The sequence below is a fragment of the Osmerus eperlanus genome, chromosome 15 (assembly GCF_963692335.1).
Source record: "Osmerus eperlanus chromosome 15, fOsmEpe2.1, whole genome shotgun sequence".
Taxonomy (NCBI): Eukaryota; Metazoa; Chordata; class Actinopteri; order Osmeriformes; family Osmeridae; genus Osmerus; species Osmerus eperlanus.
In genome coordinates, this window is record NC_085032.1 from 1,393,981 (window position 1) to 1,418,798 (window position 24,818).

A 24,818-nucleotide genomic window follows, 5' to 3' on the forward strand; every position below is an offset into this window, starting at 1 on the left:
ACTGGTGTGTTGTATCATGTATATATCTGATACTTTATTAACATTTATGTATTACATTAACTTATAACACTAGGCAGCAATATTGTGAAGCAGAGCCAGAAATGGCTATGCTAGCTACCATACTGTAGCTCACACCAGCAACTGCTCAATTTAAGACAAGAAAGGAGTTTGGTAAATAGAACAGAATATACAAGGCAACCAATTGCATTCAATAAAACATGTTATGATACAATATGTCCAGTGAGAGGGTCAAGTTTGTTTTTAGTGAGTGGACCTGAAATTCCTGCCGAGCGTCGAGAGCTAGCTCAACGATAGGGGACCCCTTAATCTGCAATTCATTTTTGCTAGCTCTAATCAGATGTACTAACTAGGCTAATAAGAGAAAACTAACTTTGTATGCCAACGAACACCAATAACTAGCTCAGCTCAGCTGCTGATTCACCTCAGCAGTGATTTGGCATTTGGCCGACTCAATGTTTTTGTTGACCGATTGGCCTGACCACAAACTACAGGACTGTGCTATGTGGTTCCTTAAGTTGCTGCTATGTATTATTTGTACATCCATCCCAAGGGCGGATTTTGTGATTTCAGGGCCACAGGTGAAGACAGGCACCTTAACTCCTCTTCTCACCCTTTTCAATCCATATAATCTAAACAACCACACAAAATGATCCTTAAGTAACAGATGTGGCCGCGTCCCCATCGGAGGAATACTCCGCCAATATTCATCTGCACTCGGGATTGAACCCGCCACCTCTGACATCTCAGGGGTCAGGCAACACGGTGACCAGTTCGCCGCAAGGACCACATGAGTCGCCCGCAGGCATGTTCTAAAAATAGCACAACTCACCAGTGAGCTGCGTCTAAAATTGAATTTTATTCTGTTGCTATTCTTTTTAAATCACACTTGCATTTATATAGATTTGAAAATGACAAATAAATAAATAAATGCTTTTTATTGATAAAAGTAAAAAACAGTATTGTGCGCATGACAAAACTTCAGCGTTCGTAGAGAGTGTAAGCTGGCGGGCGCAGCGAAGATTGGGATGCGGTTTCTTACCCCAAAAACATGGCAGAAACCTTTTTTTAAATGTATAATTCTCACAGTGAATGGGAGGAAGAGTTATTTTTTACTACTGTGAAAGAAATCTGCGTGTGTCTCATTTGCGGGGCTAATGTTGCGACGGCAAAGCGGCACAATGTGGAGAGACACTTCACTACCTGTCACAAAAGCTACCATGATAACTACCCATCGGGTAGCTCGTTACGGGCAGTAAAATACCTGAATGAAGTTGGCCTTCCACCTAACCATAGACTTATACACCCAACGCAAAACATCGTCAAAATAGGCTCAATCGTTTGTGCTGCAATTATTTTCGTTTGTGCTGCTTTGCAGAATGTAGAAGTGATCATCTGAAAATGTAAACAATTGCTGAAATTAATAGAAATAAAGGGTTGAATATTGATATTATCTGTTTCCCACCTTAAGTCATTGTTGATAATTATTGTGAGAAATCATTAACATGATCAGTGTCTTCACATGGATGAGTATCATTATTCATTAATAATAATATATAACTCAACATCACTTTCGTTATCATCAGTGAGTTGGGCCATTTCAATATAGCTATCCACGTTATCATCTGTGCAACGGTCGGGAGATGCTACAGGAGGTGTTACACACATATTAACAGCACTTGTTCTAGCTGCCGCATCATTGGATACCGTTGGAGAGAAAAAGGACGTTACCTTCTGGAGTTTCAGTATGGTAACCAGGGTTTCCCACAGCACTTTGCAGTTAAGGTGGTCGCCTAAGAAACACCACGCCTGCCGCCTTAACTACGTTGTAAAAAAAAAATAATAAAAAAAATACGATATCCGCCGTATTACTCTGTCCTGTTTTCTCCCTTTCATTCCAAACCGTGACCAACGCCAGTCTACCTTCTTTGCAGAATGCATAAAAATGTGTTATTTGAGGAAAAACGTTTTGCCCCAGCCCTTACACTCACAACATAAATAGTTATTTACGGCCCAAATTTTTATCTCAGACACTAGTTTAGCTGCGCGCTGCTCTGTGTACTTCCACGGGAATTACAAAGAAGAAAGTTTTCAGTTTCAGGCTGTACAGGGAATGCTGACACTTTTCAGTCTTCCCAAGGAACCAATATGTATGGTCGAAACAGGTGCATATTGCACGTCCTGATGGGGGTGGGGTGGTGGGGGTTGTCATGCGTCCGGAAATGAGTCTCTGCAGGTTGGGATGTCTGCATTTGGTCGAACCATTTCACCAAAGACAGTTTTGAAAACCTTGGACAATTTAAAGCAGGATGTGCTAAGCTGTTGCTGAAAAGAGGTGCTGTTCCGACCATATGCTCATCACAACCGCAAGCTGTAAGTATGATTTTGTTGCTGACAGTTATTAGCAATGCTAACGTCTCCTGTATCTAGCATAGGTAGAATGTGTGATGATTTAGTTTATTGGCAATGGGGCTAACGTTATTTCATTTTCCTGACTGTTTCATTTGAATAAATAACCTGTGTTGTCATGTAAATCTACAATTGACAATGCATGTTTGGCTATGTTGCGTCTTTGCTTACCAATCAGCGCGCAGCTCATGTAAATATTCATGAGCATACCATAAAAGGGAGAAAACCTCTTTCATTCTAGGGCTATTTCACAGGGTAGCATTAGGACGCATAGAACAGCACCCGGGCCATTTTCAGCCCAACCAATGTTACATACCCTATTCGGAGGCCTTAAGGAACAGTGTGAAATACCCTACAAAATCAGTATATGAACCCTTAAAGATATGTCTACCAGTGGTGCCGACCTTCTATGAAAGGTAGCCAAAGCAGAAAAAACTATAAACAGTATTTTCATACACTTTCTCAATGTTTATTGCAACCAACATTTGATAGCATTAAGGTGTAAGTATTTACATGCTAACTGGCATATTTGTTTTTAATTTATTGCTAGTAGTCACTAGTTATTGAGCTAAGAAAAGGACGTGGACCTGAAAATTCCGGTGCCATATTTTCAGGCTACATTCAGGCTAACTTATGCTTCATGAACGTTCGATTCAATTTGTTTGCTACCTGCGTTCCAGAATAATTTGACAGTTGGTTAGCCTTGGCCAAAAATGACGCGTTCTATTGTCCACCCTACCTGTGTTTGCGCTGTTGCTCAGCAAGTATCGTACTGTGGTGTAGGAATGATCGACAAGCGCATCATACATTTAAGCAATTTAAAACTTGAATGTTCAGTACGTAATGTCACATTAAATAATGTATTTGAAATCAAGCTTGTGTGATGCGTCGCTGTATCTTTGCACGCAGGGATGGAAATTAATTTTTTTGTCCACCGGCCACTGTGGCTGGTGGATTTCAAAATCTACCAGCCACTTTCTTGTTTTTAACCGACAATGTGTAACTGCATGTGAAAATTAACACTACAAGATCTACAATACTTAAGCAGTTTATTTGATCTCAGTCTCAATGAAACACTGACACTTTCTCTTTTATACATACACAAACCACGAACTGATATACATTTCATTAAATGAGTAGGGCAGATTAAACAACAAACTAACATTCCTCCACCCATCCTCCCCAATCCCAGTACAGTTTACTCCTGCTCATCAGAATCAGATTCTGAAGTTTCAGAGGTGCTTTCCTGAGCGTTCTTCTTCCACGACAGAGGAAGGGGCTTATTTTCCCGATAATGACAACGGCGTTCTATACATTATCCCGCTTATTACACGGCTACTTGCCAAAAAAATAAACTTAACAGTGTGTCTTATTACAAGTTATATGTTACCATTCGTAGTGTTGATCAGCAGAGAAATAGTTCGCCAAAGACGTTGAACTTCATAGACGCTGAACATTCTTTAGGCTTCAAATCAGCTGACGTCGCTAAGCAACGGAGTACGCTGGAGTTGAAAAGTTACCGGACTACTTGCGGAGTGCTATGAAAGACATGAAGCACCTCCTCAGCACCTGTATAAAAAATTCTCTGCCCAGGGTTGATTGTAACTGGTGTTGGAAAACACATGTAGTAGGGCAGAATAGAGGGACTGGGCAAAGGGTGCTGGTGTGGAAAGTCCCCAAAAACTGCAGCATGGGCAGAAAATATTAGATGACATTGTGTTGAGGCCCAATTGGAGAAGAAGCCATAGGATATTTACAATTGTAGTAGGCCATTAGATCTGTTTTAAAAGTTCAGGGGTGTAATTTGTTGGATATGAAGCCCCCACCCTCCACTCCAGAGACAGTTGGTGACAGAGAGGTGCAGACATTAAGTTGAACATAGTCATGCGTTAAGAGTAAAGTAAAAAATACAGATCCCCCCTTTCTGAATAAAGTTTGACTGATCTGATTTGTTGATTTTTGTTGCTATGAAAACCAGTTTAGCCAAGCTAACTAACATTGTTTTTAGCTAGCTTGCATTACCATTCAATAGCTAACAAAACATTAGTAAAAATAGCTTGCTAATCGAGCAGAACTTGTTAATGCAGGAGACTCAGAGACCTTAGCACGTCACTAGCATCTCGTCATATCACGCAGTCGGAGCACAGCTAAATAATCAGCTGTCAGCGCTCTTGAGTACCCAGCATGCAGTGCGGCATGTCAAAAAACGCAAAGACTTGTGGAAAATAGTTTGGTTACAACGGCCATGCGAGGGATTTCAGTTGTTGTCTTCGTTCAGTTAGATGTTTGTAATGTTATTGTTTGTTAGTTAATATAATCTTGTTGGTCACCCTGAGTGTGTATGTCATGTAGTTTAATGGGAATAGAGAGTCGGCTATCTTACTATCAGAGGCTACACTCGGAAGGAGCTGGATGTGCGCTATCTAGCTTTTCTTGCATTCCTTGGATATCAGCGTTAATAAAAAGCAGATGAGCTAGAGTCTAGCTAACATTGACTAGACGGGCATGGCTGATGTTTGTCTAGCGTAGAAGATCCCTGTGCAGTTCGACCCTCGACACATTTGCGTGAAACATTTCACCAAGGACGGTTTTGAAAACCTGGGCCAATGTAAAGCAGGATTTGCTATGAAGCTGTAAAAGAGGTGCGTTCCGACCTTACGTTCATCACAACCGCAAGCTGTAGTATGATTTTGTCGGTAACAGTTATTGGCAATGTTAATGTATCCTGTATCTAGCACCTGCCTTTCTCCAGTTCTTTCAAATAGATAATCTAGACAGGCATTAGCAATAGGCTAGATTGCTATTCGTTTTCTGGCTATTTTTTCGGAAGCTTCCCTTCTAATTCTGACTACAGCTAGTCTAGCTAGAGTCATTTGCCAAGTAAGGTAGAGCCATGTTGATGTGTTTAGAAACGTATTTAGCATTCTACCTATGCTAGATACAAGAGACGTTAGCATTGCTAATAGGCTAACTGTTAGTTACTTACAGCTTGCGTTTGAGATGAGCATACGGTTGGAACAGCACCTCTTTTCAGCAACATCGGCTTAGCAAATCCTTCTTTAAGACAGACACTCCAAGGTTTTCATTCAAAACTGTCTTTGGTGAAATGGTTCGAGCAAATGAATAAATGAGTGTCGAACTTCACAGGGATCTTCTCATAGAAAAACATCAGCCATGCCCGTCGAGTGTCTGGTTCCTTGGGAAGATTATGAAAAGTGTCAGCATTCCCAGTAGCCTGGAACACTGTATTTACGGCGCTCCATTTTCAATATCTTGAAAACTTATCAACTTTCTTATTTGTAATTCCTGTGGAAGTACAGAGCAGCGCGCAGCTAGCTAAAAAAGTGTTGGAGATCTACGCAACCTCCGTTTATGTTCCTGGACTAGAAAACCAGAGGGCGGGTAAATGTAAATTTTGGGGCGTGACCAAGTTGATGCTGCAACTTGTGACGTCACAAGTTGCACTGTTTCAAAAGCTAGCGTTTGCAAGTTGCAGTTTCAAAATAGTAGTGAGAAGTGAAATTTTGATAGGAAAGAGGTTTCAATGGACTTTGAGGTTCACTGTATGTCTATTTTACACACCAAACTGTCATTTTTCAACTATGACAAGTTCAATCGGTTTTGCAATCAATGACCCCTTTAATGGGACCAGAGAGTCGGCTGCTGTACCATCACAAGCTATTTTCGCAAGCAGCTAAATATGAGCTCTGCCTAGCCCTGTTGCCCACATGACTATTATTAGTTGTACATTGACTGAGATTCTGGAAAGAGATCAACTCAAGAAGAGTTTCAATATCCTATAAAAAGCTAATACTCTGCCCTTTCTATTCATAAAATCTCAGCAGTTGGTGTTTAGCAGAGAGGCTAGAGAGACTGACTTGTAACCTTATGCTCATTAGTTCAAATCCTCATTCAGCCTATTGTTGTTGGTCAAACATGAAGTAGTTTTGCTCTCTTGTTGTCCAAGTCTGGATCTTCTACAGTGTACATGTTTATAATATTTTGCCATTTTGCGGAGGAACCCGCATTGCTGCTTGCAGCTATATTTAATTATTATTATTCTACCATTGGAGTGTATGGCAGCCCCTAGAACCATATGGTAAAAAGTTGTGAAATTTGGAACACTTGGTAAGGATCAGTCCCCTCATAATTTTCACAAATTTCATGTTTCCCATCGGAGCACTCTAGCACCACCAACAGGTCAAAGTTTGAGGTGTGTTTACACATGCAACTTTTGAAACATATGCCTAATTTTTTTAAATGAGTTGTCTTTGGATTCATTGGATCAACACAAGTTCAACACACTCTATTGCTGTCATTTCTATTTGTATAGATCTTATGCCGATTCCTCCGATTTTAAGTAAAAACATTTTTCGCTTGTTCCAAAAAAATTCTAAATAATCTCTTTGGTCCAGTACAGCCAATTAAAAAAGCAAAGCAACCAAGCAGGAAGTTGGGTCATATCTCAGCAACTCTGAGAAATCAACACCAAACTTGGTACCTCGACTCAGAACCCTTTTCTGAGGATGTCAAAACAATTTGGTGTCATGTGACCACTAGGAGTGGTCGCAGGAAGCAATTTTTGTGCTTCTTGGCCAATAACTGTCAATTATTACCAAACTACCTACTTTAAAAATTTACAGCGGGTGCAATGCTGCTGCTAGACTATTGACTAGAACCAGAAAGTTTGATCACATAACATTGACTCTCGTCTCTTTACACTGGCTCCCTATCCAAGCCAGAGCTGATTTCAAAGTTCTATTACTAATCTACAAAACTCTGCATGGATTGGCACCACTTTATACCTCTCTGGTCTCATTGCACCCTATCTGGTGGTTCCCAAAAGTAATTTAAAAAAACAGCTGGAGGCAGGACGTTCTCATATAGCACCTCTTCTCTGTAACAAATTACCTGTCTCAGTTAAAAAGGCTGATACTGTTTCGACATTCAAAATGAGGTTAAAAACGTTCTTGTTTAGTCAATTCTATGACTGCCAAGCGTCCTATGACTGCTAAAGTATGTTTGTATGTACTTTCTATGTAAATCTGAAGTGTGTGTTTGTCTGTATATGTATCACATGTAACTTTTAAATTACAATTAAAGCTTCTATGTGTTCATGTTGCCCTATCTAGATTTTACAAATAAAGTAAACCTGTTTTTGTATATTGTTACTGTTATAGTTTCTGTTACTAGTTGGTAGGGCTGAACAATTAATTGCATTTGCGATTAATATCGCGATGGGACAGGACGCGATTTTGTAATCGCAAAGGCTGCGATTTTACTTTGGTCACGTGACACGCGAGAGTAACGCAGTTTGCAGACGAAGGATCAACTTTGCACGTTACACTGTACCTTGACCTGTACGATCATGGCTTCAGGCTCGACAGAACCTGAGACTACAGACACTGCCAATTTTGCCTTTAAATAAAAGATGCTGCGCAGTGTCAAGTATTGTGCAAAACCTGCCTGGCTAACGTTGCTACCTCATGGGGCAACACCACCAACCTAATTCGGCCCTATAAAAACACCACAAGCCATGTACGATGCATAGCTAAAATTCTGAACACCTGTGTGTCAAATAAGCCAAATAACACCCGACAGGATCACTGATCGAAATGTTTCAAAGCCTAACTCAATGTAGCCTACTACAAAATTACTCAAGCAGTAAGCGTTCATCACGAAATATATGATACCCCTCAGTGATACACATACAGCTGACGGTGCCATACTGTTTCTGTTAGGCTACTGACTGGATAAGAAATGTTCAGACAGTGTCTCTTTTTCTTTTAAGATTTAACCTTTAGATGAGTGAGTTCTAAATATTTCTGACTGTCTCCACAGCGCAAGTTATTTTTCCGAAACGGTAGCTAGCTAGCTAGCTTTAGTTAAGAGAGTGCAACTAAAGCTTACGTTTCTAGTTTAGCTTTGATGTACCAAAATATTTTCGATGAGGTAAGCTACAGGCGGTATGTCCTCCTTAGTTTTTCTGAACTTTGTGTCTTATGTTGCTGGAGATCAGTAGGCTAGTATATATCTATATTAATAATACATCAATAATCGCATATTAAATCGCAATTGCAAATTAATCGCGATTATCTTATTTTTCTAAATTGTTCAGCCCTACTAGTTGGTGACGACGGGGGATGGGGCATTCTCATCCTTGTTTGTATAAGTATAACTTATTTTAGAGTTATTTCCCCTGTAACAGATTTCATGTTCCAACCGAGGAGGGCTGGCGCTGTCTTAGTGTCTAGGGCTGCATCAAATACCCTTTTTTGGTCTGCTAAATTTCTGCACTAGTCCACACTTGACCGGTGGGGATCTCATTCTAATATGACTAACTGTTAGCTGCTCCTGGCATTCTCTAATCCCTGCTCTCCTCTCTCTGTCCCCCCTCCACGCATCCCCTGTGGTGTGGGGGGTTTGAGCTGTCAGCACCTGCCTGGTAGTCGGTCTGCTAACGCTGGACCTGGTCGCCAACCGGAAACCAGTCTCCATGACGGACATCAGTGAGTTTCCCGGTCCCTTCCCACATCTACATTTAGTCATTTAGCAGACGCTCTTATCCAGAGCGACTTACAGTAAGTACAGGGACATTCCCCCGAGGCAAGTAGGGTGAAGTGCCTTGCCCAAGGACACAACGTCAGTTGGCATGACCGGGAATCGAACTGGCAACCTTCGGATTACTAGTCCGACTCCCTCACCGCTCAGCCACCTGACTCCCTGACTCACATTTACCAAGTTGAACACTTCCCTGCTTTATGACTATGTTAAGCCTGTGTTCTGCTCCTCTCTTTCACCAACCATCTCTGGAGGAGGGGATCCCTCATTGAATTGCTCCTCCCAAAGGTTTATTCCACTTTTTCTCCTCCAGTGAGTTTTTCTAGGAGTTTTTCCTTGTCTTCCTTCAGGGTTTAGGTTGGTTGAGGGGCAGTTCTATGGGAATATGTGAAGCCCTCTGCGACATGCTTGCATGTAAAAAGGGCTATACAAATACATTTTGATTTGATTTTGATTTGTTTGACTTTATTAAGTGATTCCTTTGTCTCATGATATCTTTGGAGATCCCATGTCAGACACATAACTTGTGATAACAGCCAAATTGATGCAGCCGCTATTTTGAATTCATGAAAAAAAAATTGGCAGATATTATCTTCAGACCAAGCCTCACAAAAGTTATCACATGGCTTTTTGATTTTGTAAACTGCAAGTCCGGTAGAGCCAATCAAAAGCTACCAAAGAGGAAATTGGGTTGTATCTTCTTGATCGAAGATGGCACCGCGAATGGCAGCCTCATCCGGGCGGTGCGCTCTGTTTTGTCTAGTTTTGTTTTGTAACTCAGTGTTCTGCCAAGACTCCCTCTGACCATGGACTAACTCCTCAACATCAGGGAAACAACTACGGATTTAATTCCCACTTTTCTGCTTCCTATAGCAGAATTAGGGGACATTCTAGTCAAAGCCACTCCCGGCTTTGTCCCGCAGTGAAGCATCGTAGGAGAGGTAAACGTGCTGGTGCAACTTCAGCTGCTGGTGTAGAAAAACAGACTTTCATTCATCTTCCGTTTTGAGCTTCACGGAAACATGTTTGTTAGATTTGTTTTTACACCAACGGTGGCTGGTGTGTAGATGTGACAGTGATTCTGCAGCGCTGTTCTCCTGATCTGGAATAATTTTTTATAAACCGCAAACCTTCTTACTCGCCTCACGAGTTCGCGTCATTCATCCTGGTCGGCATCTACATGCCTCCGAGTCCACAGGCCAGCGTCAATGAGGCCCAACGTGTGAATGAATGGGTCGTTATCCAGTTTTGCAGAAGCCTGCTTATGACCATTCATTTGAATCAGGTGTGTTGGCGCAGGGGATTATCTAAAACATGCAGGACAGGGGGTCCCTGAGGACCAGGGTTGGGAACCACTGACTTAGATAGTGCATACAATTGGTGGCACATACACACAGATTCCTGGAAGTATAGATAGATAGTGCTGGTGATGCTGGTGATTTTTGGTACCGGGAGCAACAACAATGCCCTTGTTACACTTGATCGCCTGTTGATGAGTACAGTGGATCCACTGGCAGCAACTAAATTGCTGGGAATTCGCCTATTTGCTCCTCGCGAGCGGCTCCGTGTGGTGCTGGAAATAGCATTTACTTCCTTGCATACTGTGCTAGCTGTGTTATGCTAGCTAGTTTCTTTTTTACTGGCAACATTTGCTACAAATGCTTTAATAAATGCATAGAACAGGGTTTGCTTCTCTTGCTAGGCTGCCTGTTCACAATGCCAGGTAGCTCACACTGACTTGCGGGGCCTTTCACATGACTTCCATTGAAATGAATGAGGCTAAATTTAGATCTATGGCCCCCCCCTGAAAGTAATTATAGGGGAAACACTGGTTCATTAACTAAACAAAATTCACTGAAGTTATCATATAGCCTCCGATACAGCCTCATAGTGCACGTGCTAGTGAAGCATATGGTGCAAGGGATGACCAGGGGACAAATTAGAGTGGAGGGGCTAGTACCAATCAGAGTGTAGGGGCTGGGATGAGTTCCCATCATGCCCATAGAGGCCCATGAAAGATGGGGATTGTTTTGAAAAATGGCAAATGCTCATCTGAACAACGTCAATCCGTTTGATTATAAAAACGACACCTGCGAAATGTCTAACTTTGCAGATTGCCCGGTTCTCCAGATAATCGTAGGAAACTAACGCGTATACACACAAAAACAAACACACAGACATTCCTGGCATTATTAGAGAGATAGCATCTGACCTTACAGCTCCACACACGTTTTACAGGTTTTTAGGGGCATAACTGCAACCTACCGCCGGTAGTAATGCATCCTACCAGGAGCCAGAAAAAAACAAGGGAAATTGTTAATGCAATATGATGCAGTGTTTCCTTTAGGATTTTTTTTTTAGCAGTGGGGGCAGGTTAATGTAATACTCTAATAGCTAATGTAATATTGCACATATTTTCATCCTATTATTCTACTTAAAGACTAGCCTGGTCCTACCCAGACTCTCGTACATTGCATTTGTACAGAGTCTGGCCTCGCTGCATTGACAAGCATTGACTTCCTTGTAGGCGGGTACTCTGTTGAAGTTTAAAACTATTGGATCTGCCCAGAGCCACTCTGATCTGCCATAACCAATCTCTAGCGTTCGCCTTAGCCAATTCCTTCACCACTACTGTAACAGAGCTAGCTGCCGTAGCTGGAAAACCAAACTTTTCCCGAACCCCGTGGGGAGGAGGGCCACAACATCATGGCCACCAACAAAACTCAGAAAAACTTGTTCTTGCTCCGGCTTTAGCTGTTGGATATTTGGCAGCGTTGCCACAACGGACCGAATGGCTTTGCTCGCATCTTTCTCCACCGCCATTACGGAACTACAACACAAACTAGCGCACGACATCAACGTCATCGTTCTCAGCCAATCCCTCTGTTCGCTGATTTGCCAGTAGAAAATCAACCTGAAAAATCTGACTTACGTACCTCATGGCCAGACCTAGTACAGAAGCAAAATGAAAATTGAGCGGAAGTACGTAGGTGGGCAGAGCCAGGCTACTTAAAGACACCTTCCACTCATAAAGTATGTTCTAAATGGCATAAAGATGAACCTGAGAAATGTGTCTAAAAGGGTAAATTGTGTTTAAAGACTGGGATGTGCATGGTCTTTCTGCAGGGAATTGGCAAAATGCTTTCGTGAGGATGGCTTACACATACCATTTTTGTGTGTTAGCAAACGAGAAAAACTAAGATCACCATCTGGCTCCTCTGTGTTCACACACAGACACCGTTTGTGCACATGCTTACAAAGAGCATGTGCACAAACTGAAAATTGCACACACACAGGCACTCTCTTTTGCTCTCTTTTTGTCCTGTCACATAAGGACCTCTGCATGAATTGACCTATCGCTAAGCCCCGCCCCTCGAACGCAAACGGGTCAATGGCAGTTTAGTAACTGCTGCACTCGGACATCTTCAGTTTACAACTCCATAGAGTAGCATTAGGAAAAGGGATTCTTCTCTTGTTTTATCGGGTTTGTTGTAATTTAAGTGTAAAACAATGGTCAAACGATGTGCATGGGGTAGATGCAACACTGATACGAGGTATCATGAGAGGATGGGCAATGGGGTATATTTTATCCCATTTCCCAAACCAAAACAAGAGGGCCAAATGTCTCCGGTGGATAAAGCTGTGTGGCAGACCACACAGTCAACTCAACGTAACGAAGATAAACAAGGATGTCATCACATTATTGGCATTGACAGTACCGGCTTACTTTCACCACTGATGTTATGCTAGGCTTAGGCAAGTTATCTCTGGTTAAAACTAGCTAACGTTAACGTTATAGCTATGTATAACGTTTGGCTAGCTATTCACTAGCTAGAAAGTTAGGACACTGCCCTGTCAGGGACAGGGTAATGCTAGTAAATAAACTAATAAACGTAGGTTTACATCTCAGTGCCTATCCAGATTAGTTCAATTAACTGAAGGTAAATTAATGTTGCTAAACTAACCCTGCGGTGCATCAACAATACTGGTACTGCCAAGCATTGGATATCCACGATTCAGGATATCGTGAATGACCGTGAGATGAAGCTTCCCCTCTTGCATTGAGATCTGTAAATTCTCGCCTCCAATTTAAGTTTGTCATCCACCATATCTACTTTTAAATGATGTACGTATCCCTCCATTCATTGCATAATGAAGTCCCTTTTGACGGCTAAAACTCTAGTCAGCTGCGATAGCTTGTCCGAGTTAGCAACAGTAACTAAGGGGGGCGGGGCTTAGCGATAGGTCAATTGTTCCATGTGAGGTCAATTTTGTCAAGTACCATGTTATGGCAACTGCTTAAATTTGCACTACACATTTTGTACTTTGTAACAATAGTTGTTATATCTAAATTGTTTTAGTTGTTTTCTAATGGGGGCAAAAGAAAATCATGTTTTTTTATTATTTAAATGAAAACATATCGATATATATATTGAATATCGTAAAAATTGACAATATCGAGATATACATTTTTTTTGCCCAGCCCTAAATCAGACTCAGGCTTTGTATTTATCGCCCAAGTATCGGTTATCGGCTTCCAAATATAAAGAGTTATCGGTATCGGCCCAAATTTCCATATCGGTGCATCCCTAATTTCAAGCCCTGATCTCATGATGGGTAAAGCAGGGCTCGACATTAAGGCTTGTCCGCTTGTCCGGGACAAGTGGACTTTTTTGTAGGGCAAGTGGAAGAGAAATGTATTTGCCCCACTGGACAAGTTAAACCTCAAACAAAATAAAATGCCATGTTACTTGACGTTATGTGCCACTCATTCCATCTATTTAACCAATTTTAAAGTAGCCATCTTTTTTCCTCCGTGTTTCGGTGACGTTGACAATTTCATCTTGGTGAATTCTGCACCAAAAAGGTTGAGGATGATAGCCTTTAAGAGAGAAATCGATTCCCCATTGATCTGTCGCATCAGAATTAGGTTTTGGGTCACGAAAGTCTAGAAATTTGAGTGAAAATGTGTCGCCCGCATAGTCTTAGGCGGCAGCCATGTCTTGGTCCCCCGTTACACTGTTTTGACGTTAGCCTCAGAGTCAGACTCGGGTCGCTCACTGGCAGTGTGTTCACAATGTTGTATTTCACTCCATTCTACACCAAAAACTTCAGGAAGGACTGCTTTTTGTACGAGCTTGCTGAAGATAGCCAGAATCTCGGATTTCTTTAACCGAGCCTGTTTCATTTGTTATTTGCCTGAGAAAGCGACCTCCGTTAGCGAGGCTAGTTTTGCCCCCTTCACTCGGTCAGGCTATTTAAAGTTCTCGGACAAGTGACTTTTGTGCATGGACAAGTGAAACGTAAGTTACTTGTCTAAAGGACAAGTGCCTCAAAAAGTTAATGTCAAGCCCTGGGTAAAGAAAGGCAAAGAGCTCTCCCATGACCTTTGCAACAAGATTGTTGAGCAACATAGGAATGGCACAAGTTACTGACTCTCAACTCATAAAAGCGCCATTGGGGCCATTATCCACAAAAGGAAGAAGCATCAATCCACCATCGACAGGCCACGCACAGGACCTCCTGCCCAGGTTGCTGGGCAGGCAGTAAGACACAAGTCAGAAGAGTAGCCCAAGATCCAAGGACCACTCGAAAAGAGCTTCAGAAAGACCTGGAAAAAGCAGCATCTGTTACCATTCACCAGGACAATGAGGATGAAATGCAGGTGTACCTTCCAACAGGACAACAATCCCAAAAATACTGCAGGTTGCCCAGTCAATCACCAGACTTGAATCCCGTAGAACATTTGTGGAAGGAACTGAACATAAAGATTCCCCAACAGTCCCGCTGGACTTCAATATTTGAAGACTGTCCACTTAGAATGGGCCAAAATCCCCCCTGGACACAGTGAGATTTTTTTAAGCTTCTTGAAGCGGTCATTGCACAGAAAGGCTTCTGAAACAAGTATTAACTGCATTTCAATAAGCGTGTTTAATAAATGTTTCTTGTGTTATTCCAATGTAATACACCTCCCTTTTTTTAATTGATTAGAAATCTTATTTCTTTTGGTCTTAATTTTATATGCTAAAGAATATATTGTGCTTCGTAAAGTTATGCATTGTGCTTATTAAAGTTCTGTCTTATGAACTGAGAAGTGTGCTCAGGCTTAAACATGGTGTCTCACACAGGGTGTGGGAAGCAGGCTGTTCTTTGTGTCTCTATCTCTTCATTTTCGGAAACAACCTTGAAACCGGGTGGAGACGGCACCCGAGCAGGTGGGACGCGTAGGCAAGAACAACTCCCTGATGCACGAGAGAACAAGCTCAACCCTTTTTTAATACTTGTGTGTTTCAATTGCACTGTATAAATATATGCTGGGGAGGGACAGATAGCCAGTTGGACTTCGTGAACCAGCCCAAACTCTGTTGCGGGTAGGGAAACGTAGACAACCCCAGAGCTCTGTATTTGTTGATTTCCAACTGCTGCATTAAAGCTGATATTATCGGACCTCTGCGACTCCAGACCACTCTTTCTAGAACACAGATGTGTCATCGAATACTATCATTACATATTGGAATAGACACAAAGAATTTGAATCCTTCAATGCTGCACTGGAAATATGTTTGATGACAAAAATCCATACCCTTTTCCCTCACTGCATTTGCTTGTACAGCCATTATTGCCATTGGCAGCCCAGCCTACAACTAAGACTGAAGCAGAGCTTCACACTAGAACCCAAAAAACCCATTGACAAGAAGGGTAATTGATAAAAAAATTTAAAAAAAAAAACATTACAAAAAGATACTTATGTTTATAAATTCTCCACTTTTGGTTGCCAACAACAAAATTATCCTAGTTTACAGTACATGTTCTAATGTTTGTTGCCGTTAGTGTTGGGCCAGTGTTTCAACATGGGTCAATGACCCGACAGGCATCTGGCTAGCCATCTAGCTGATAAATTGTTTGGTTGAATTGTTCACGTTGGAAATAGGGCAATTTGTCTGGATGGTGTCTGCACTATTACTGATGATGGGACCAACTTTAACAAGCAGCTTTGCAAATAAGTAGACGAATAGCGAAATAGAATAGTAGCCAACTGGACAGCCAAATAAGCGAGTCACTACTGACTCATCTGTGTCAGCAATTTCTACAACTAGTGTAATGGAGTTCTCCATGTTCTAAAGTTTTCTAAGCGTTCACTTAACTAACAAACTAACAGCTTACAGTCAGGCAATGACTAAAACCACCACCAGTCAACAAAGCTGCACGATTGTCTACCCTAGCTACTACTAACCAGTTAGTTAGCCAGCAAGCTAACGCGTTAGCATACCTATCTAGTATACGACCGGCGTCCAAAAGATCTCGAGATTATTCTTTTCAAAACTCATTTTGACTGACTAGCTAGCCTCCTTTGTATTAGCACTATCTTAGACACTGCTAGTGGTTAGTTCTGGCTACATATGGATCAGACTATTCCCTGGAAGAGGAACCAAAGACTATTTCTGTCACGTGCCATAGGCCATGTTTACAAATAAGATTGAACTGGACAGTAGTCGCTAGTTCTATTTAGCTAGTTCCCTAGCTATGCTAAGCTAGCACAAATTGAAACTACCGACAGTGGCACATATCCCGGCTATTCACCGAAACATACAGTTTAAAATTGAATTAATCATTTTAGCAGGGTACATAACAATGTCCACAAGTTCAGGACGTTGGCCATTTAGTTTAATTTTGCTGTTAAACTCGCTGTCACTGTTAAAATAGAACGTAATGCTGTTAGACTGGCTAGTTGGTCAGTTCCTTTCAACAGATTTGTGACCCCCAGCCCAGTGTAACATGGGAGATGGGCCAATGTGTGCCATTTAGAAACACTTTACATCGTTTACTTATCTATGCAGCTGAGTTGCTCAACACAGAAGATAGCAAGAGCTTTTCAGGACAGAACAATAGCGTCAAGATTGTATAGTACTGTAATGACATTTTCAGTAAATAGACGGAGGCTTAGATCGGTTTGCGAGCATCACAGTACGAGATTCCGAGGCCAGGCAGCTAGCTAGCACTAGTTGGTTGACTAAAACCTTCCCGTCTAACAAAAAATAATGGTTGTAAACAGGACATTTGAGTCAAATATTGGCAAAGAAATGATTTACCTTTCTATGTAAAGCTCCACACATGAGATTTCAGTTCGCCCAAACGGGGTAGGAAATGTTACGCCTTTCAGGGCGAACGTTCAGATTGCCATCTCGTCTCACCACCTCACCACAAGCAGTACTCGACACAGGCAGCAGGTTCAAATAAACATACTGCAGCCAAAACAGACGCAGACAATGAGTGCCTCCTCCATTGCATCAAATGATAGCCTACAAACGGTTAGCACAACACAAATACTTTTCTAATAACTAATAATACTAGTTTAAAATTATTTCCCCCCCTTCTTATAAATATTAATAATCTATCAAATCAAATACTCGAAATGGAAATGAAGAACAGCGTTAGTGATTCATTAAAATCATGTGCGTCGTTTACAATTTAAAGGTCAAACAATTTTAAGGATGAATCCTCTATTGTTGATGGCCATGGCACAGACGGCCTATAGCTATGTTCATCATTTGACACTTTGGCACCGGCTTCAGAACAGCCTTGTTGGCAAGGCTTGAGCAGGTGCAATCGAAACAATGGAGGGAGAAAGGATGGGGGATGTATTTGAATGGTACTAGATTAAGACTACACACAAACCACGAAAGCAGTTTTGTTAATCTAAGAGTTGTGTTTCATTGTACCCTGCAAGACCAGATTAAGGACCGGGCCAGTGGGGCCAGTGCCACGGCCTCGGACTGCCAGGGTCCTCCAAATCTCAGGCCGTCCACAGTGCATTGCCCAAGATTTCTGAATAAAGTTGATTGCTTGAGCCCTCAGTGTGTAGTGCTTAAACTAGTAGCACAAACACATAACCCAGTCGACTACAAACACAAACAAGAGATCCAAGAACAGAAAACAGGTGAGGTTTAAAGGAAGACGGATGACCAGTTAATTGGCTGGAAGCAGGTGCGCTGGTGACAAGGAACAGAGTTGATAGCCAATCACAGACACCGGAATGTAGCAATGAGCGTGAGGGGAGTAACAGAAGGGAAGACAACACACAGCATACAACCATACGGACACAGACTGAAATATGAATATAAAAACGTGGCCGTATCAGAATAATACTGTACACAACAGGAATTTCCTTGGCAAAGGAAATTCCTAGAATTGATATCACAAGATGAGCCATTCTTACACACATTATTGCACATTTGTCATTGACAGTAGTGCGGCAACCACTAAGCAAAACCGGGGCACAACAGCAATAAAACAAAGGAAAAGCACAGACCACAGATGGAGTTGAGACTGAAAAAGGCATTTATTACACTCTATTCAGCTCTTGAGCTGCAGCTGTGTTGTTTGTTGTCTCTCATGGGAGCAGGAAGCGATAGTACCTGCCCCATATTACCTGACCGAGGGTCTGCCTGTGCCGCTCTACATGGTGCTGTGCTCCCACTGGTTGCCACAACTCCCCTCTCCTCAGAAGGAAGCTGGGCGGATCTCGACGGATCGCCCAGAGGCAGTCGGTGTTCCTTCCCCAGTCTGTGTTCCACCCTGAAACTGAAGTCTAGTAGAGGCAAGAACCACCAGGTTACCCTGGCATTGAACTTGGTCTTTGACATCCATTTCAGGAAGGCATGGTCCATAATAAATGTAAAGAGGCACAAATTGTAGCGCAATAAAGGAATATGTCATACAGTTCAACCGGTTTGACACTTTATTCATTGTGCATAGTTTTTAGTGTTATAATAAGGTAATTAAAATCATGTAGAAACTGAATAAATGTAGGTACTGTTGAAGAAAATGTAATTATATAAATAAAGTATTTAGCTATTAAACTAAACACATTCCCTATATATTTAGGATTGTAAACCCTAACCCTATTGTAATTGTTGGTATTATTAGGGTTCCTCCGGTAGGAGGGAAGCTATTGTTATTGTTGGTATTCTTATTAGGGTTCCTCCGGTAGGAGGGAACCTATTGTTATTGTTGGTATTCCTATTATTATTTTTTTTCTTCTCCTTGCTCCTCAATATCTCAAAAAGTCCCTTGTCATACATTTTCTAATTCGGCACATTGATACTACATCCAAGTGGGTACCCCCACACCAAATATGGGCCATATCAGACCATAGGGGGCGCCACAGGCCACGCCCAAAAGTCCAATTTTCAAAGTGATGGCGTTCCCACCCCATTGCTCCAATTCTTCTGAATCTTGGTGTGCATGCCTCATTTTTCATGAGGAACAAAAAAGCCTCAAGGACCCATAAGGTCCGCCATGATGGATTTTCCTGTACAGTCATAATTTGGGAAAACCTTAAAAATTCCTCTTCTCTTGAACCAAAGATCTAATTGACTTGGAATTTTGTACAGATATGTATCATTGATGTATTTAAAAACGTTACTTAAGACAGTTGAATCAAATACAAAATGGCTGAAAAGGGTGTATTTATGTAAATGTCCACATTCCCTCAATATGTTTGTGTCACTAAATCAAATGTCATTTTGAATGATGGTTTTTCAAACCTAATAGGCTTTAAGGTGACACCCACCTGAAGTACCCTGCACAGTTTCACCTATGTTATGTGAAAATATGACTGAATTACAGCTGTTTGAGCTTGGATCAAATCTAACAATGCTTGCCTTATTTTATTATCCAGTTACTGAACATGGCAAAGTCCAGATCTGGGAATGTCTCAATTGGATGAGATGTTGTGCTGGTAAATGTAGGGTTGTAGGTTCAAAACCAGTCAAAGGTAAAAATAATTTTTTGGACAGTTCGGTTTCTAGTCTTTCGGTCAAACCTCCAGTTGTAAAACATAGCAATGAGTGTTTATTTGAGCCCATAACAACACTCCGATCATCTGTTTAGCGAGACTGTGTAAAACACTGCAAAACAAGACAGGTTTACCACAGTAGCTAGCTACTTGGAGTCTATGCATGGTAGTGTCAGATTCACAACCGAGTTAGCTTTAATGAAGTATATTGATTGTTCAGGTGGATCCCTTGCCTGTTGCACAAATTCATTTCAGTAACTTAAGCCAGGACAAATCGCCACTGATGCTAGGCATGATTTGAAATTCCCTTCCATGACAAGTTATGACACCCCAAACAACCTTTTTAAAGCACTACGAGTAAGCTATTCTTTACAGCAGCAACCCAGTCATCCCGTTGTCCCATTTTTATGTCCCATATTCAAATAGGACTAAATTACAGCTGTTTGAACTTTAACCAAATCTGACAATGCTTGCCATTGGAGACATGTCTTATTTCCTGATAAAAAAACTGAACACTATAATGTCTAAATCTGCGAATGGCTTAGTAGGATGAGATGCAGTGCTGATGTGTGAAGGGTGGTAGGTTCTAATCCAGGCAAAGGTATAAACTTTTTTTTTTATTATTATGACATAAATTACAGTTTCAAGTCTTCTGGTTAATCCCAGTGTAACTATCTATTATGTCAATTGTACAACATTTTGCCATTTTGAAGGAGGAATCCGCCATTGCTGCTTGCAGCTATATTCTACATTAGAATTGCTGTGAGATAAATACATTACATCACATAGTGTTGTTGCAATATCTGAATTTAAATTGGAGGTAAAGAAGTAAGATAAATCAACCCAAAAATCACCTTACCCTACAATTTCATTAATAGGGTACATTTTACGTAGAATTCTTAAATGTACATCTCTAACTTTGTTGGGGATACAAAATGTATATAGTAAAATCCATGTTTTTTTTCAATTAATATATATTTTTTTTTAATCTTTCCCTGAGTGGTAATACATTTCCTTGAAAAAATAATATTTCTTATAATTTTATTACAACACTTTGGATCATGAATTCTCTTGTCACCTGCTATACATTTTGTTTCAATCTTTACAATCTCTCCAAATGATAAATTACAATTCAATAAATGAACAAGACCATTAGGTATTGCTTTCATCACTGTGAAAAATGATTTATGGACAATCGGAAAGTTGTGATTAGAAATGAAATCATAGTAAGAGTAAACATTCCTGTCTGAATCCAACATATCACAAAGATAATCAATTCCTTTCTCATGCCAGTTCTTAAGGAAAATCAACTTCTTCTTTGCTATAATCAATTCATTATTTAATTTCTTTATTTTGTGAGGGGGAAATTGTGGACAAAACAAAGTTTCCATACTAAAAGAGCTTGTTCATGGAATTTGGACAGTTTTAAAAAGGAGTTTAGAGGGGGTAAAGTTGCAAGATAAAAACAAAAACTAAGTCTTCCCACCATTTAAAAAATATTCGATGGAATAAAGTGCCAGATCGAGTCAGGGGAGGTAACACATTGTTTAACTCAGTTCACTTTGAAAGTATTATTAACATCAAAAAAGTCTAACATGTCAAATCCTACATCAGCTATTTTACCACATAAACCTGTAGTTTCAGATGTTGATGTTTGTTTTTTTTTTTTTTTATCAAATTATAATCAATTAATTTGTTAGCATGTGATATCGTGGACAATAAGTGAGATAGCTGTTCTGTTTTAGGACTAGGTCTTACAATCCCTGGTTGATTTGCACTCCTGAAATGTGAATTGGGTTAACGCAGACATGCAAGGTGTTTCCGGGTAAGAATCATGGTGCTGTCTGCACCATCATTGGAGTCATCAGGTGGGCACCCTCCTTCTCCGGTGTTTTGATGAGAGGCCCACAACACCTCCAGAGGGCTCATCGGTAACACCTGGCGTCCCAGATGTGCCCCCCTCTGCTTTAACCCTTCAGCGCCACAGATGCTATTTTGGGGCCCAGGTGGCGTCTCTCCTCTTCACCCACAGCCACCGGCTTGCCCATTCAGCAGTGCTTGAGAGGGCTTTGATGGCTTGACGTTGGGCTTGGCCTCGAATTCCCAAATCCTTAAGCAGCCTGGTAGTTGTCTTACCCACAAAGCCTCTGCAGCCAACTTCCACTGGGCAAACTTTGGCTTTCCAGCCACATTGCTCAGCATCAGCTGCCAGATCAGCGTACTTAAGGCTCTTTCGTTCATAGGCCACCTCTACAGCGTCCTCCCAGGACACTGTCAGCAGCGTCCTTCTCCTTAGGGATTAGGACGCCTCTGGCCCTTCGCCAAGCTGTTGGTATCGTTTGTTTCTGCCACACCACCTTCGTTAGCCTCCAGACAAAGCATAACATATCTGGTGCGTTTTTATAAAGCCAGTAAGGGACTCGGTTGGGCCCAGGAGAGGATGCAACTCTTGCTCAACAAACAGTTCTTTCCACTTCACTCCACTTGGGAGGACATACGTCTAGCTGGTGTTCTGGAGGATGTATTGGTGGCATATCCGGTGGAAGGGTGATCTGTTCGCAACGGTGGCTGTCAGTGTGGATTCTTTTCAGATGAGCTTCAAGATCTTTCCTTGTTGTTATGAGTTTGCCGCTTTTCTCTTTCGTGAAAAGACTGGGGGTATACTTGAATATTAGTTTCCATCATAGAAGGACCTGTTGGTGGAAAGTTGAAAGTTTCAAAGGCATCTTAGAAATTAGGACAAAGTCACATAGTAAAATACATTTACTACCCCTATTTCTTTAAATACCGACTAAGACATTTTATACCAAAAGGATAATTTGTTTTTAATAAAGTTTTGCAACCATTTTAATTTAAGCACCCCATTCATAATGTCCAAACTGAGCATGCAATGTCTAGAATTGCCTTTCGTAAACTGCGCATGTGTTGTCTATAATCAGGCCTGCAGCCAGGGGCCAATTGTTCAAAAAGTTTGATCTGGATCAGAATTATCTGGATTTTGAAATCCCATGTTTTGCTATCTAGGGTCAGGTAATCCATTTTACATTTGTACTGGTTTTTCAAAGCAACATTGGATTAGATCACCCTGATCCAGATACAAACTTTTCAAGATTGCCAAATTCAAATTCCCAGTGTTGTAAATGGGACTACATATAACAACGTAGGCCAATATAGTAGGCTAGCCAAGTAAAGAACAGATTCAATAGCCAGCATGGGGTCATTTTTAAGTGTTTTGATTTGAAGACACAGAAAAAGTCAAAATAAAACAATCTAAACAGCACCATCAGCCATCACCTGACCCACAAACAATTGAAAACAAACATACATTCTTCACAAATACAATGTGAATATTTTGAACGTGTTTCAAAATAATAAAAACAGTAAAAAAGTCCAATAGTTAACAAAATGAAAGAACTTTCAAAGTTAGTCTTCGGTTCTGGAGAGACCAACTTTTTGAAACTCTCCTTTTAGGAGGCGGATCTCAAGTCGGGCTTTGGTTTGCTGAAGTTGGGAAAGAGTGATTTGTTCCTCTGCCAGAAGAATCTTTACTTCTGCTCTTACATATAAATAGATGTATATGAATTACATGATACAAATACAGTTTTAATTGACCAATTTCAAGTTATATTACATTTGGTTCCTGAAATCCACCTTGAATCCACCCTTCTGCTGGGATCAGAATGATCTTGACTTTTTAGATCAAAGGTATCCCAATCCTACTAAAAAGTATTGATGGTTTGATCCAGATCAAAACCAAGATTGGATTACAGCATCCGGAAGATCAGGAGATACCTGTCTGAGCGTTCCACCCAGCTGCTAGTCCAAGCACTTGTCCTCTCCAAGTTGGACTACTGCAACACGCTTCTCGCCGGTCTCCCAGCATGTGCAACCCGCCCTCTCCAGAGGATTCAGAATGCAGAAGCCCGCCTGGTCTTCAACCTGCCCAGACGCTCCCATGTTACCCCGCTCTTCATCTCCCTCCACTGGCTACCCATCACGGCCTGTATCAGATTCAAAACCCTGCTACTGACCTTCCGAGCGGTGAACGGGACTGCACTTGCCTACATCCAGTCTCTCCTCCAGCCTTACACCCACACCCGCCACCTTCGGTCTTCTTCTGACAACCGTCTGGTGGTCCCACCTCTCAAGAGCGCCCACTCCCAACCCAAGCTCTTCTCCTGTCTGGCCCCCCAATGGTGGAATCATCTCCCCACCTCCATCAGAGATACTTCAGGGGTATTTGTTTCGCGAATTTGCACGTAAGAGCATGGCGAGGTATGTACAAACATGCCGCACTGAGGTAAAAGCGCAGACTGCCTGTCGTGGGAACTGAAAATGGCAAATGCGCTTTTCCGTGTCATGCATATGCATTCACGGGAAGGTCAAGGGTAAAGTTTGAGTTTCCCATAAAGAGATGGGAGGGGATGCGTAAAGTGCGCTTTACGCTCATGTTTTGGCTACCCGCAATGTTTTTGGGGCTATCTCTTTGTTTTTGATCATTGACCTATGCACTTTTTGTAATGTCCTCTCTTGGAAGTTGCTTTGGATAAAAGCGTCTGCTAAATGAATAAATGTAAATTACGTGATCTAATCCAATTTCAGAATCCTTTTTTAAATTTTGAACAACCCATTTTCAAGATTTGATCCAATTCAAAAACCGAAATCCGATCAGATCACTTTTGAACAACTGGCCCCAGATGATATAGGCAGATAGAGCAGAGTTAAACGGTGCAGAGTTTGGCGGTGTTTTTGTGGCAAGTTGATAACTAGTTTGTGAAATACAAACTGGAATGTCTATAAACAATGGGCCTCATTCACCAATATCTTCCTAAGTTATTTCTTAAATTTGTTTCTGAAGAAAGTTCCTAGGAGAAATCTACGTGTGATTCATGACGTGTTCTTAAACAGCAGAATTGTTTGCAGGTGTGTTCTTAGAATGATGAATCCCAATATGTCGTAAGTTGAAAGCTCGTGCCCCGTTGCTCCTATTTAGCATAGGTAAACGCCCCGTTAATTCCCATAAAAGGGCATG

The 24,818-nt window shown here is 41.4% G+C and overlaps 1 protein-coding gene across 5 annotated transcripts in view; it reads right to left on the bottom strand.

The window, feature by feature from the left end:
* Nucleotides 1-17,227, bottom strand: part of LOC134035284 (NEDD4-like E3 ubiquitin-protein ligase WWP1) — a 96,147-nt gene extending 78,920 nt beyond the window's left edge. For 3 of the 5 annotated variants that reach the window (XM_062480273.1, XM_062480275.1, XM_062480272.1), the window contains exon 1: nt 17,079-17,184. Coding sequence is in view for 1 of the 5 variants with exons in the window: in XM_062480274.1 (XP_062336258.1) it covers nt 17,079-17,102 (24 nt within the window). In the remaining 4 variants the exon portion in view is untranslated. Of the gene's footprint in view, nt 1-16,818; nt 16,858-17,078 lie in introns of all 5 variants that reach the window. The other 2 variants (XM_062480276.1, XM_062480274.1) reach the window with 2 other exon arrangements.
* Nucleotides 17,228-24,818: the final 7,591 nt, after the last annotated feature.